The sequence below is a fragment of the Podarcis bocagei genome (assembly GCF_964188305.1).
Source record: "Podarcis bocagei genome assembly, chromosome: 16".
NCBI classification, from domain to species: domain Eukaryota; kingdom Metazoa; phylum Chordata; class Lepidosauria; order Squamata; family Lacertidae; genus Podarcis; species Podarcis bocagei.
In genome coordinates, this window is record NC_138142.1 from 14,275,314 (window position 1) to 14,290,597 (window position 15,284).

Sequence of the window (15,284 nt, forward strand, 5' to 3'; positions counted from 1 at the left end):
AGCTCTATTTCCCAGCCCACCTTCCTTTCAAAAGCAGGCACTAATAATTCTTAAATGCTTTCCCATCCCTCCCTTACCACTATTAGAGGGTGGATTTACTTAAAAATAAAATTAAAAATCCCCTCCCCCATTGTTCTAAAAATTGTTCTGCGCATTCCCTTGCTCTCTCAAAGGTTCTGCAAAACACTGCATGTCAAACAGATTAACAGGATGTGACAGGAAGCCTTTTCCCCTTGGGAAGGAAAATGTCCCTGTTTACACCAGTAAGCTATGCATTTCTAGTTTATAGACTAGTGGTGGCAGGTCACTCTAGTATATTTGACTTGATTAATATTCCTTTTACAAGTATACATATATGGGGTTGGAATTTATAAGTGGCTAGGCCTCATTGAAATATATAAGAGTTTTGCCATTTAGTTTTGGTGGGAATGGGGATTGCTGCCCAAGGCTCTTCAAAAGGACACCGCTCCAATATTTTGCTTGAGGAGTGCAGTGAACAGGCGGCGGCATTTTTAGAAGTTGAGTTGAGGATTTAAATGGGCAAGGGGAAGCATTTTGGTGTGGAGTTCGATCAAGCACACGGACTGTCTCGCCAGAGTGGTGCATGCTCTAGTTATCTCCCGCTTGGACTACTGCAACGCGCTCTACGTGGGGCTACCTTTGAAGGTGACCCGGAAACTGCAATTAATCCAGAATGTGGCAGCTAGGCTGGTGACTGGGGTTGACCGCTGAGACCATATAACACCGGTTCTGAGAGATCTGCATTGGCTCCCAGTACGTTTCCGAGCACAATTCAAAGTGTTGGTGTTGACCTTTAAAGCTCTAAACAGCCTCGGTCCTGTATACCTGAAGGAGCGTCTCCACCCCCATCATTCAGCGCAGACACTGAGATCCAGCACTGAGGTCCTTCTGGCGGTTCCCTCATTGCGAGAAGTGAGGTTACAGGGAACCAGACAGAGGGCCTTCTCGGTAGTGGCGCCTGCCCTGTGGAACGTCCTCCCATCAGATGTGAAGGAAATAAGCAGCTATCCTATCTTTAAAAGACATCTGAAGGCAGCCCTGTTTAGGGAAGTTTTTAATATTTAACGCTGTACTGTTTTAAACACTTGATTGGGAGCCGCCCAGAGTGGCTGGGGAAACTCAGCCAGATGGGAGGGGTATAAATAATAAATTTTATTATTATTATTATTATTATTATTATTATTATTATTATTATTATTATTATTAGCAATTTCTCAAGAAACAACAACAGATTCCGAAGAAAACAATTTGTGTTTTTCAACTAACAATGTACTAGTTGTTCTGCATCACATTTCCACCCTGTAACAATATCTACCTGCAAACTGACACATGCATTGAGTGTGTGTATGTAACATGGCATACACAGAGGTTATGTGTGCATTTGTTTTTGGCTCCAACTCAAAGTTAGTGAGCATCAAGCTTAACCTTGTGTGGGAGCAGCATGGAGCAAAGTAGCTGTGAGCTGTTCCCAGACCCCCCCATGTTTGTGTGGTCCCAGAAAGCCAGGGGTGGGGAACCTCTGGCCAAATTTGGCCTGGCATGGGTCCTTATTTTGCCTTCGAGGCCGTTTTCCACAAACCAGGGCCACCTGCTCCCCGCTTGATGTCATCCGTGGGCTAAGTAGAGACACGGCTGGATCACCCAGGTGACCGAGTTTACCATGGGGAACTCCCACTGCACAACCAATTCCCGAAGAAAGGAGGTTCAGCTTACTGTAGACCAGGTCAATGAGTCAATCCTTAAAGTCCAAGAGAATTTATGGTGAGATATTTCAAATACTGCAGGTTCATTAAAAAGGGTAAAGGGACTCCTGACCATTAGGTCCAGTCGCGGACGACTCTGGGGTTGCAGTGCTCATCTCGCTTTATTGGCCGAGGGAGCCGGCGTACAGCTTCCGGGTCATGTGGCCAGCATGACTAAGCCGCTTCAGAGCAGTGCACGGAAACACCGTTTACCTTCCCGCCAGAGCGGTACCTATTTATCTACTTGCACTTTGATGTGCTTTTGAACTGCTGGGTTGGCAGGAGCAGGGACCAAGCAACAGGAGCTCACCCCGTCACAGGGATTCGAACCGCCGACCTTCTGATCGGCAAGACCTAGGCTCTGTGGTTTAACCCACAGCGCCACCCGCGTCTCTGCAGGTTCATTAGCCCTCCTTTAAAAAGCCACCCATTTGCCTCACCAATCTGCAGTACTTCTGGCAAACTGGAAACCTTCCCAGATCACAAGAGAAACCAAATCTGCTCTGTTAGCAGGCCACTATTAAAGGGCAAATGACACACCTCTCTTAGAGAAGTTTCTGCCCCCAACAACACACAATGCCACGTGTTCTTTTTAAAACAGTGTTTCAGAATACGGAGCACACATTGAATCCAAGAGGCACAAGGCACACACACTGGAACAAGGCAGGATCAAGCATGGGTCCCACCAGTCACCCCCCTCCCCCAAAGTGGTTCCCTATGTTAAATGACACTGGAATTAACCACAAGTAGGACCAGACAACCTTCAGATCCTGAACTCAGAACTGTATCCAAAACAGTGCTAAATTAAAGTCACTTAGCGGTGTACTTATTCTGCTTGCGAAATGTTTCGCACCTGTGGTTGTTCAAGAGAATACTTATAATATAACAATAATTTATTTCTTATACCCCGTCCATCTGATTAGGTTACCCCAGCCGCTCTGGGCAGCGTCCAGCAAAATGCAGGGCTGATTTCAGATGTCTATGAAAAGGTATCTACTTGTTTAACTCTTTGACATCTGATGGGAGGGTGCTCACAGTGTGGGTCCGACTACTAAGACAGACTTGGTTCCATAAGCAGGTTGCTGCTAACGGTGGATGAGTTTCCTCTAGTGCAATTGTTGCACGGGATTCCTGCTCCACAACATTAAGAGCCCTTGTGCTATTGGACAGGGTACGTTGGGTACAGCCTTTGGGTTCAAACTGTACGTTGCAATGGCAAACTTGTTTGTTCGCAATCCAGGCCAGCTTCAATCACATATGAAGTGGGAGGGATGTATTTTAAGAGCAAAAGACGTGTGTGACGAGGGGTGCCGAATGTTGCCCCCTCCTTCAGTTTTGCTCCTTTGAGATACTTGTCTTCCAGCTATGCTCATCTCTGGAATCAGAGCGCGATTAGAGGAAAAGGAATTTTGGATATGGGCTGTGGGGTGTGTGTGTGTTCCGCTTGTGTTCCCTTTTGCGCTTGAAAACAAAACCAACCTATTTGATTGGAACAGAGCCAAGTTTAAACAAACAGGTCTGCTGGCATCATGGGTTGTCTGAGCCTCAAACAACTGTGCTTTGATTGATGGTACAGAATTGTAGAATTGTAAAGTTGGGAGAGAGTCATGCAGGAATCACAGTTGAAGAATCCCTGAGAGGCCATCCAACCTGTCTTTAAAAATCTCCAACAAAGGAGGGCCCCACCACCTTCTGAGGGAGTCCAATTCACTTTCAAACAGCTCTTAGGTAAAGGTAAAGGGACCCCTGACCATTAGGTCCAGTCGTGGCCGACTCTGGGGTTGCGACGCTCATCTCGCTTTCTTGGCTGAGGGAGCTGGTGCACAGCTTCCGGGTCATGTGGCCAGCATGACTAAGCCGTTTCGGGCGAACCAGAGCAGCGCACGTAAACGCCATTTACCTTCCCGCCGGAGCGGTACCTATTTATCTACTTGCACTCTGACGTGCTTTTGAACTGCTAGGTTGGCAGGAGCAAGGACCGAGCAACGGGAGCTCACCCTGTTATGGGGATTCGAACCGCCAACCTTCTGATCAGCAAGCCCTAGGCTCTGTGGTTTAACCCACAGCACCACCTGCGTCCTTTCCTCTTGCTAAAGGAGCAGCCAAACATTTCCTTTAGATCAAAATCACACCTTCTTGGGAAAGCTTTAAAAATAGCATGCCCCCCGCAATAATATTTTAAATGAAAAGGTTCTTGCCCACACCAGTTCCTGCATACATCAAGAAAGCCTTAAGTGCTTTACAAGTATTTAAATTAACATAATAGATCACCTCCTCAAAATGAATATAAAAACTAACACTTCACACATCATGACAGAAGAAGCAGCCCTTTGCATCTGTGTCAGAATGACATTTGGCACTTGAGAGCGGCCAGTTTTAAATACCAGTGGCAAAAAAATAACAGTTATATACATCTAAATCCTGATATAAATAAAGCTTTGAACATAACACACCTAAAAAAAGTCCTCAACCACAGAAGAGTATAAAAATAATAAAATACTAAATGTTATATTCACAATGAGATGCACATAACATGTTCAAACCAGCCCATTGTTCTTAACATGAAGCCATGGTCTGCTTATCTTAGCTGTAGTTTGTTAACCCACCTCAGTCAACTATCTATGGTTTGCCTGTGGCCACCAAACCAGAATATGAAACTATGGTTTGAAGTTGGCTTACAAACTTTGGCTTGCGCTACCCATAGTTTCTTGCTACGCCTACTATCCTGGCGTAATCCTGGATTATTTTGGTGCCCCTCCCCAGATAGGATGTGTGGCAAGAGTAGTTAGAAAATGAAATCAACATTAGGCAGAACAAGCTATGTTTAATTTGCTCATCAGTGAGACTTACTTTGGTTTGTTCCAACAAACCATGGATAAAACAAACCATAGCTTAACACGCCATGTGAACGTGGCCAATGTCTTTTCAAACCGGATGACAAAATATTTTGTCCTTAGTACTTAATAGGCACCAGTAGGATGGAATGGTAAAACCCTGAAAAGCCACTGAATGCTGTCTCTTTGTACACTCAATGGAATGGATAAGGCTCAATCAAGAGTTTTGTTTGTGAACTGGCTGCAACCCACTGCATTAATATTGCCTCCATGACACTAATGGTGTTTACAAGTAATGGCACCTTCCTACAGACGTTTCCTATGCTCATAGTTTGGTACGTTAGTAGGTATTATTTTCGGAAATGCATTTTCCATTTCAGTATCTAAGCTCCCTTTCTTCTGAAGCCTCATTAACATGTTCTTGATATTCCTTAGTAATATTTTCTTTGGTATGCAATGAAGAGAAGGGGACGTCAGCTCTTATGCAAGACAATATTGTGATGTTCCAGTATCTGGTACTTTGTTTAATACTGAATCTGTCCACAGCAATTCACTCATCTTTGGTGAGGGTGTGGTAGCTTATTCACGCTTATCATTAAGTAGCATCTAAATGCAACCCCCTTGAAATGATATTTAAAATTATTCCAGAGGGTTCCGAGTATTGATCTTTAACATACAGTATGTTATTTTACCATCTCCCCAAGAGATAGGGATATGAATGGGCAGGCTTAAAACTACTTCAAAGAAGTAAATGCAAAACCACCAGACTTTTTGAGGCCTTGTGTCTGAGTTGTTTCATGGCAGGCTTTAGATGGGGATTTGCATGACTGAATGCTCCTCCATTTAAAAACAAAACAAAACCCTCCACACAGAAAACTGTTGTGTCAGAGACCTGGTCCGCACTCAACATTAAAATAAAAACATTTAAAATGGACTATCATTTCTTTGTGGTATACAAGCCTTTTTTAATTTCCCTGCTCCTGCGTCATGCACAAGAGGAAACAAGTCACATGAACCGAGCCTTACAGTTCATTTCCTCCACACAAACCATTAGCCAATGTTGGTTCTGACTTACTGCTCATGGTTTGTTTGGAGGAGACAAACCAGGTCACATCAAGTCAAACTCTGGCTTCGTTTTCACCTCTGCAGAGCGCAGTCCGGAAAGCACTCATGGATGTTAAACCATGTATTATTTCAAACTGTGGTTTACCACTGTGATGAAATGCAGCCAGAGAGAAGCAAGGTTAGAAGCCATCACTCAGGTATCGTTTAGCTGCATCTAAGAGGGTTGTTGGATTTTAATTTTTTTTTCTTTTTTGCATGAAGGGACATTCAGTTATGCATTCCCTGAACCTGCAATCTAAAATGGTACAATCCAGACACTGGCCGGAGTTATGGAAGAATCATAGACCAGACCCATTGAAATCCATAGGCATGGCTCATTTAGGTCCATTGATTTCTAAAGGGCCTACTCTTGAGCAGCTTAGTTGAAGGCAACCCTGGGTTTTGAAATACTTAAGCTCTTGTATATTGTCTACCACACAACAGCTTTCATTTTCCAGTGGTAAAAGGATTCCCACCCCCATTCAAACTTGCTTACGTTTGGATGTTGTGCTTTAAATGAATTTGATAGTCACCCTTTCCTCTTCCATTTCAATGGTTCTTCTCGGAGCTGAAAAAGTTAAGGAGCGGGTTCCCTGTGCAGTCGTCAGAGGAGCAGCTTCTAGGGTCTCTGAGGCAGTCGGACATGATGTCTTTGGGCTCCCTTAGAAACACCACCAGGACAGTGATGTTGTCACTGGATCCACTTTCCTTTGCGGCCGCCACCAGCCTCTCCGCAGTCTTGAGGCCGTCCCCTTTGTTTTGCATTAAGTGCTCTAGAACATGGTCCACCACCTCAAATGGCTGGATGGTGTCAAAGAATCCGTCGCAAGCGAGAAGCACATAATCTTCAGCACCAGTTAGCTCAAACGATGCACTATCTGCACAGCCGGAGATATAAGGCTTTTGGAGTGGGTCGCCTAAAAAAACCAGCAGGAGAGAATGAAGTAAATTACCACACGAGGTACAAAATCCCGACTGCCCCATTCCTTTTTCAGAGCCGTCAAACTTTGCCTTTGTTTAAGGCGAAGCTCTAAATCAGGGTTTCCCAAACTTGGGTTTCGAACTGATGTTGGACTACAACTCCCATCAACCCTAACTCGCAGGGCCAGTGGTCAAGTATTATGGGAATTACAGTCCAAAAATGGCAGAAGACACAAGTTTGGGAAACGTTGCTCTAAACCAGGGGTGCCCAAACTTTTTTCAAAGAGGGCCAGATTTGATGAAATGAACATGCGTGAGGGCCGACCAATGTTGTTGGCCCCAAGACGGACTTTGGACATGCCTGCTCTAAACCAAGGGTGGGTGATCTGCATGCCACGCCAAACTTTGCGACCTGACAAGGCCTTCCCACAGCTGAGGAGAAAACATTGCAAACTGCAGTGTAGGGACAGTGATCTTGTGTATATTTATTTCATTCCAGGTATCTGTATACTAAGGGACGCAGGTGGTGCTGTGGGTTAAACCACAGAGCCTAGGACTTGCTGATCAGAAGGTCGGCGGTTCGAATCCCCGCAACGGGGTGAGCTCTCGTTGCTCTGTCCCTGCTCCTGCCAACCTAGCAGTTCAAAAGCATGTCAAAGTGCAAGTAGATAAATAGGTACTGCTCTGGCGGGAAGGTAAACGGTGTTTCTGTGCGCTGCTCTGGTTCGCCAGAAGCGGCTTAGTCATGCTGGCCACATGACCCGGAAGTTGTATGCCGGCTCCCTCGGCCAGTAAAGCGAGATGAGCGTTGCAACCCCAGAGTCGGCCACGACTGGACCTAATGGTCAGGGGTCCCTTTACCTTTTTATCTGTATACTACTTAATATTCAGAATTGCTGAGTAGTGTACACATAGTTAAAAGCCACATGAAGATGAAGCACAATTAAAAATCATCCAAACAAAGAAGGAGCAGGGGGGGCTTTAATCTTCCCACCCCACCCCAGGTCTGCCAGTGCTTCTGATCCAATGAAGGCCACTTCTCTGCACTTCTCTATTTTAATGGGAAGGTAGTCAGATAGGGAGAGTCATCTTCATGCATCTATCTCTCCATTAAAACCTTCTTCTTAGCACACCAAACAGGGGCTGGAGAATGGGGCTCCAGAAGCATAATTAGGCCTGGAAGAAGCACAATTTATCCTTGCTAGGATGGAAAGAAGTCTGCTCTGCTCTTCCCCAGCAGAGAAGGCACTTTGGAAAGCAGGGGTTTGGTTGTCTATTGCAAATGCAGTCACTGCTTTGAAAGAGTTGTCTCTCTCTGTGTGTGATCAAATGTGGTGCATGAAAAAAAGAGTGTGTGTACATGTGCATGCATCCCAGTCATGCCACAGGCATCCACCCACAGGCCTCTTGGGGAAGAAATTGTTGCTGTAAAGGTCTTTCAAAAATCTCATTGCAGGCAGGTGGTGAACCAGGACTACAGGGCTAGAACTGAAGGTTTTTAATGGATAAGTGAAAAATCTTGTTGATCTTCCCAAAGGGTTTTATTTTATTTTTTATTTTTTTAAAAAAGCTTCCCTTGAAATCCTCAAATGTTCCGCCTAAGCAGGAACTTGCAGATTTTGCCTTGATTTACATTTGCTTTAATGTAACTCCTTTTTTTGGGGGGGGGGAGAGAAGCATAGGAACACAGCATGTCTTGAAAGAGTTCCTGTAATGAATGTCAGCCAAGATGGTGCAGGGAGAATGAGGACCAATATTTAGTGCCGTTTTCTTTGTTTTTCTTTACTTAAAAAGAGAGTCTGGACGCCTCTGACTCCCCACTTCCAACAGCCTTCCTTGTGTCAGGCAGTAAGAGGGATGGGAACTTCTGACCAACCCCCAGTCTAACAGGAAGAGACTTTAGGCCCCGCCTTCCTGTTTCCCCTACTTCACTGTCAAATGCCTCCCTATCTCCGAATTATGGGAGAACCATAATTTGCGATAACTACAGTTTAGAATCCCCGCCGTTGTTGAAGCTCCTGAAGATGCAAACTGTGGATTAGAACTGCTTGTCTGATTTTGTTTTCCCTCCTCTCGGCACACTGTTTCATAAGCTCCTAAGCTCTCTCTCGTCTCCATGGTGCAGCAGCTTTGAAGGCAGAGCAACAGCAGTAACTATGCATTCTTAATTCAGGAATCGCGCCAAGCCAAACTTAGCACTAACCATGGTTTGCAAATCTGTGTCAAACCATAGGTTCCAACTTTGGTACTGCAAACCAGGCGTTGTCAGTTCACGCAAAGCTTCCTTAGCCGTGGTTTGGCATGGTGTCTTAAATGAGCCCCAGAATGCGGCTGCAGTCCTCCAGCTCATTATTCTGTTTTCCAGGGCTCTTCTCAATGCAGTGATATGAATGTTGCAGCAAATTGTTCTTCCTCTTCACACACAGTTGGAGTCTGAAAACTCTGAGTCTTGCTTTGCTGTAGGCAGCGTCATGTCTAATGTCTAATACTGGCAAGGGAGTAGATTTCCACCAGTGAGCTACTGATGAAACAAACACACCCACGTGCATATAGAATTATTTTAAATGTTAAAACCCATTATTTTGCCTTTCTGTCCCCCAACCCCCACAAGAAGGTTAAACACGTAAAATATGCAACTACTTGTAAAAGCAGTTAATCAAAATTAAGGAACGCTTCTATGAATTAATTTGGAAATGCCTCTGGTTTGTTTCCCCTTCTGGATTTCTTTGTTTTTCTTGGAAGCTTTGGTACTTTGCTGCTTAGAATCATAACATTGCAGGGTTGGAAAGTAACCCCAAGGATCATCTAGTCCAACCCCCAGCAATGCCATCATGTCCCACCCCACCCCATCGTAATCTTAGTAAAGACACATCCTACAATTGAAGAGAAAAGTAAAAAAGGACTTCTGCCCCAAAGTTTAGAGAAAGGTGTGTTAGTTGGATGACAAAAAAAGATCAGTGCAGTGTAGTTTAGTGGTTAGGCATGGGTAGGCAAACTAAGCCCTGGGGGCCGGATCAGGCCCAATCGCCTTCTCAATCTGGCCCGTGGACAGCCCAGGAATCAGCGTGTTTTTACATGAGTAGAATGTGTGTTTTTATTTAAAATGCATTTCTGGGTTATTTGTGGGGCCTGCCTGGTGATTTTTCATGAGTAGAATGTGTCCTTTTATTTAAAATGCATCTCTGGGTTATTTGTTGGGCATTTCCCCCCAAAAAACATAGTCCGGCCCCCCACAAGGTCTGAGGGACAGTGGACCGGACCCCTGCTGAAAAAGTTTGCTGACCCCTGGTTTAGAGTGTCAGACTAGGAGCTGGAAAGCTAGGGTTCAAATCCCCACTCAGCCACGAAGCTGACCACGAGCTGACTACTTCACAGGGTTGTTGTGAGGGTAAAATGGGGAGGGGGAGAACCATGGATGACACCCTCAGTTCCATGGAGGAAAAAGTGGGATATAAATGTAAAAATAAAAAAGAAGAAGAGAAGAAGAGTTTGGATTTGATATCCTGCCTTTCACTCCCTTTAAAGAGTCTCAAAGCGGCTAACATTCTCCTTTCCCTTCCTCCCCCACAACAAACACTCTGTGAGGTGAGTGGGGCTGAGAGACTTCAGAGAAGTGTGACTGGCCCAAGGTCACCAGCAGCTGCATGTGGAGGAGCGGAGACGCGAACCTGGTTCACCAGATTACGAGTCCACCGCTCTTAACCACAACACCACACTGGCTCTCATATATAATAATATATAATTAGAGCATGGTGGGGAGGGCTGGGTGATATATTGCCCCAAACCAGTTTGAAGTCGATATTGTGATATCAGTTTCATAATTTTTTACCTGGCAATATATTGTGAATCATGATGTGTGTTAGGGTTGGCTCCCAACAGAATGACATATCACCAAGCTAAACATTCTGATATAGCAATATACTATGATGTCTGAAATAAGGACATAATCATGTGAAAGTGAACGGGTTAATGTCCCAGAAACTACTACTTAGGGATCTAAAACTGATACGATTTTACTTTACCTATAACAGATTGTTGCAACTGTTATTTTATAGCACAGAGCAATAGGGAATCACAAGAGAAGTGATGATTGGCTTCATGGTTTCCCCCTCATCATATATATCTATATATCGATACTGATACACACACACACACACACACACACATCGCCATGTTGAATGTTATTAAACCTTTACCATGATATGGATTTCACACCAGTTTTTTGATTCTATATCGCTACATTGCCCAGCCCTAATGTATGTGTGCTATGCAAAAATAACAATGTGGGGAAAACTGTGAAGCCAGCCAATGCCTCTCTACATAGTTCCATCCCGATTTCAGACATCGTGATGTATCATGATATTAAGTAGGGTGATATATACCACAATGTTGAAAAGCAGATACCGCCCAGCCCTAATGGCGGGTCACTTTTGGGAGACCATGGCAAAACTGTGGTGCCTGCTGCTTCACATGTACAGTGGTACCTTGGGTTATAGATGCTTCAGGTTACATATGCTTCAGGTTACAGACAGGTTACAGCGCTGCTTTCCCCCACCGCCAGCCTCAAAGATCCCTGAAGCCTTTGGAGCGCAGCGTCCCGCTGCCCTGCAGAGGTTTGCACGCAGCCGTCTCCAAGCTAGAGCAGCGAGACGGAGCCCTCCCTCTCACTGTTCTGGCTTGGGAACAGCCTTGCTAGCTTCTGCAGGACAGCGGGGTGAAGGCACCCCGCTGCCCTGGAGAGGTTTGCGCGCAGCCGTCCCCAAGCTAGAGCAGTGAGACGGAGCGCTCTGCAGTGCTCCGTCTTCCTGTTCTGGCTTTGGGCTTAGCGGCGCAGCCTGCATTCGCTCTATAGGACGCACACACATTTCCCCTTAATTTTTGGAGGGGGAAATGTGCGTCCTATAGAACGAAAAATATGGTATTTGTTTATTTTTTAAAAAAATCATTTTTATATTACATTTGGCCCTAAAAAAGCTTCCCCCCCCCCCAGCATTTTGCAAAAAGTTATCGAGTGAAGAGGGGAAACGATCCATGACTTCTCAATAGGAGTGCATGATTGGGCCATTTCAGGAGGCACAACTATAATAATAAAATAGTTTTACAGATGCTTCGAGGAAGGAGCTGGAAGAGCAGTGTGCACTGTCAGGTTTGTGTTACTATGGCAATGTACCACATGGAACAATTATTAATGTAGGTGCAATAATGGCAGCAATTCAGTCCAAGGCTGTGCTTTGAAATAACTTCCAAACTGATGCAGAACGCAAAGTTGTGAACGGCGGTAGAACAAACAACAGCCGCCCCATCACACTTACATGCTGACAATATTTCATTAGAGCTAAATATGGTAAATGAACACATTAGGGCTGATGTTCTTCAAGGACATGGCTTACCGATAGCTCTGGAAACAGCCAGGGTTCCATTGACACGCCAGCAGTCCATGTAGATAAGGCAACCTCCTAAGGCTTCTATGCGTTGTCTCTCATCCTAAATAAGCAACAACAACAAAAGCTCACTAAATCTATAGGTGTAGGTGTGACAGGCACAGGAAGCACAGTACCAACCAGTCTAGGGATGTAAGGAGGCAGCAATTTCTATCCTGCCCTGTGTTCATTGCAATCAGCCCTGTTTCCATTCTACTGCAGATCAGCTTCCGCTAAAAACTTCTTTTAAATTTGTATGCTATTTTATTACTTATTAAATTTCTATACAGTGGTACCTCGGGTTACATACGCTTCAGGTTACACACTCCACGAAGCCAGAAATAGTGCTTCAGGTTAAGAACTTTGCTTTAGGATAAGAACAGAAATTGGGCTCCGGCAGCACGGCGGCAGCAGGAGGCCCCATTAGCTAAAGTGGTGCTTCAGGTTAAGAACAGTTTCAGGTTAAGCACGGACTTCCAGAACGAATTAAGTACTTAACCCGAGGTACCACTGTACCGTCCTTCATCGTAGGATCACAGGCCGGCTGCAATATAATACCATAGTATTATAACAATAACCCTGTCCACTTAATTCTGCACCAGCTGAAGTTTTTGAACAGTCTTCACGGGCAGCCCCACATACAACATGTTGCAGTAATCTAATTTAGAGGTTACCACAGCATAGATGACATCAGTTAGGCTATCCCTATCCAGATACGGCTGCAACTGGGTCACCAACCAAAGTTAATGGAAGGCACTCCATGCCACTGAGTCCACCTGAGCCTCAAGCAACAGCAATGGATCCAGAAGTAACCCCAGGCTGCAGATCTCCTTTTTCAGAGGGAGTGTAACCCTAACAAGAGCATGCAATCTTCCATCCATCCAGTCTAGGAAACCGCCCACTAACAGTACCTGAAGTCTTACCTGGAATGAGCTTCAGATTATTGGCTCTCATCCAATCCATTATTATTAATCTCACTATTATTAATCTCACTCTTATTTTGGCGTGGTCCCTTTTAACTTACAAAATAACTGGTATGTTTGGATTTAGAGGGAATGATGATGATGATGGTGATGATGATGATGATAATTTATTACTTATACCCTACCCATCTAGCCAGGCCTCCCCAGCTACTCTGGGTGGCTCCCAACACAATATTAAAAACACGATAAAACATCAAACATTAAAAACTTCCCTAAACAGGGCTGCCTTCAGATGTCTTCTAAACATCAGGTGGTTGTTTATTTCCTTGACATGTGAAGGGAGGGTTCCCTGTAGCCTCACTTCTCGCAGTGAGGAAACCGCCAGAAGGCCCTTGGAGCTGGACCTCAGTGCCTGGGCAGAATGATGGAGGTGGGGATGCTCCCTCAGGTATACCGGGCCGAGGCCGTTTAGGGCTATCTCCTTTCCCTTCCTCGCCCACAACAAACACTCTGTGAGGTGAGTGAGGCTGAGAGACTTCAGAGAAGTGTGACTGGCCCAAGGTCACCCAGCAGCTGCATGTGGAGGAGCGGAGATGCAAACCCGGTTCACCAGATTACGAGTCCACCGCTCATAACCACTACACCACACTGGTGTACATACACAAGAGGCCAAGAGCTTTGTGGGGGAAACCCAAAGAAGCAGTAGTTACCTCTCTCTCTGGCTTGTGAGGTTCCATCAGGGTTATAGCTTTCCCTTGCCGGACTAGCATTACCTGTGAGTCGCCAAGCCAAGCTATATGTAACTTGTTCCCAACAATCAAGGCAGCCACACCTGTGCTACCGTTGCGCAGCTTCTGTATAGTTTGGAGAGAGAGAGAGAGAGAGAGAGAGAGAGAGAGAGAGAGAGAGAAGGGGGAGGGAATGTTATAAAGAGCCTTTAAAAGGATGAAATGTAACTGTGTGGGGAGAATTGGTGCTCATTATTTAACCGTGCATCAAAGATCATAGAAACTCTGTTAGCGATGTAAAAAGCATTAGAGTGAATTCACACTAGCCTTTTGTTGCTATTGTTGTGATGACTTCTATCCGGTTGTTCAAAACATGTCAAGAAATAAAATGCAACTAGTTACTGTGTGCCTGGATGACTCTAGGTGACTTCTCTCAGAGTGCTGGGAGAGTTATTGCGTACTCCAGATGACTTCTCCCAGCAGTTTCATGTAGATGACAACAAGCATGGGGGGGGGGGCGAGGGAAGAACAGAACTCTGAGACATGCTGTAGGCCGATAAATGTTTTGCTACCATCTTCTGAGATTGGTTATCCAAGATGGAATGCAGCCACTGTTAACGCTGCTCCTCTGAGGAGTCCCATCCCAGACAACCGATCCAGAAGGACAGCATGGCCAATGAAATCAAAAGCTGTTGAGAGATCCAGAAAGACCCCCCACATCCATCAACGTTGGGCAAAATTAAACCTTTTACCTCCTCTGATTTGTGGATGCCCACTCCTTCCCCAGTGTAAGGCACTAATCAAGGCAACTAAGGCTGGTTTTGCCCCAATTTTGAGCCTAAACCCAGACTGGAAAGGATCCAAATTATCTGTATCATCCGACACCACTCATGTATTCAAAAACCATTGCAACAGAAGATGCTCCTAAAGATCTTGGTTTGTTTCTATTCAATACTGTGCTGGCAGTAATACCCTTTTCGATAAGTGCTTTCAAACATCTATTACAATCAACCACCGCAGTGGTCAACGTGAGAAGGTACAATCAGATAGAGAGGTCTGGTGCTTGCATTAACATAAATTATAAGCATTAAATATTAAAACAAACAAACAAGATGTTTGCAGTGTATTCTCAGAACAATGTTGTGGGCTTTATTCATCAAGCGGGGGTTGGGGTGGGGGTGGCCCACTCAGGAATATACCAAACCCCTCTCTCTGATCGATCAGGTTTAATTGAAAAAGCAAAGTCTGTCGCACTTTTCAGCTGGAACAAAGTGTGCCGGCTCACTAAGCAGTAAAGCTGTTCCTGTTTTCCTGTGTTCTGATCAAGGAGGGTAAAGGCAGAATTCCCAGAGCGGTTGAGCAATCAATCCCTCTTCCAGGGAACTCTTGGAATTGTAGGTCTGTAAGGCAGAGAAAGGGACACGGGTGGCGCTGTGGGCAGTGGCGTAGCGTGGGGGGTGCAGGGGGGCCCGGCCGCACCATCGGGGGGGGGCGACTCGAGTGCTCGAGTGCTAAAATCCATGGGTTAGGGGGCGCAAATTACTTGCCTTGCCCCGGGTGCTGACAACCCACACTACGCCACTGGCTGTGG

At 45.3% G+C, this 15,284-nt stretch overlaps 1 protein-coding gene across 1 annotated transcript in view; it reads right to left on the bottom strand.

Moving 5' to 3' along the window:
* Positions 1 to 6,022: 6,022 nt before the first annotated feature.
* Positions 6,023 to 15,284, bottom strand: part of PPM1F (protein phosphatase, Mg2+/Mn2+ dependent 1F) — a 41,136-nt gene continuing 31,874 nt past the window's right edge. The window contains exons 5-7 of the mRNA XM_081175002.1: positions 13,676 to 13,819; positions 12,013 to 12,106; positions 6,023 to 6,618 (exon numbers count right to left, since the gene is read on the bottom strand). Coding sequence (XP_081031128.1) covers positions 6,251 to 6,618; positions 12,013 to 12,106; positions 13,676 to 13,819 — 606 coding nt within the window. The 3' untranslated portion in view covers positions 6,023 to 6,250. The remainder of the gene's footprint in view (positions 6,619 to 12,012; positions 12,107 to 13,675; positions 13,820 to 15,284) is intronic.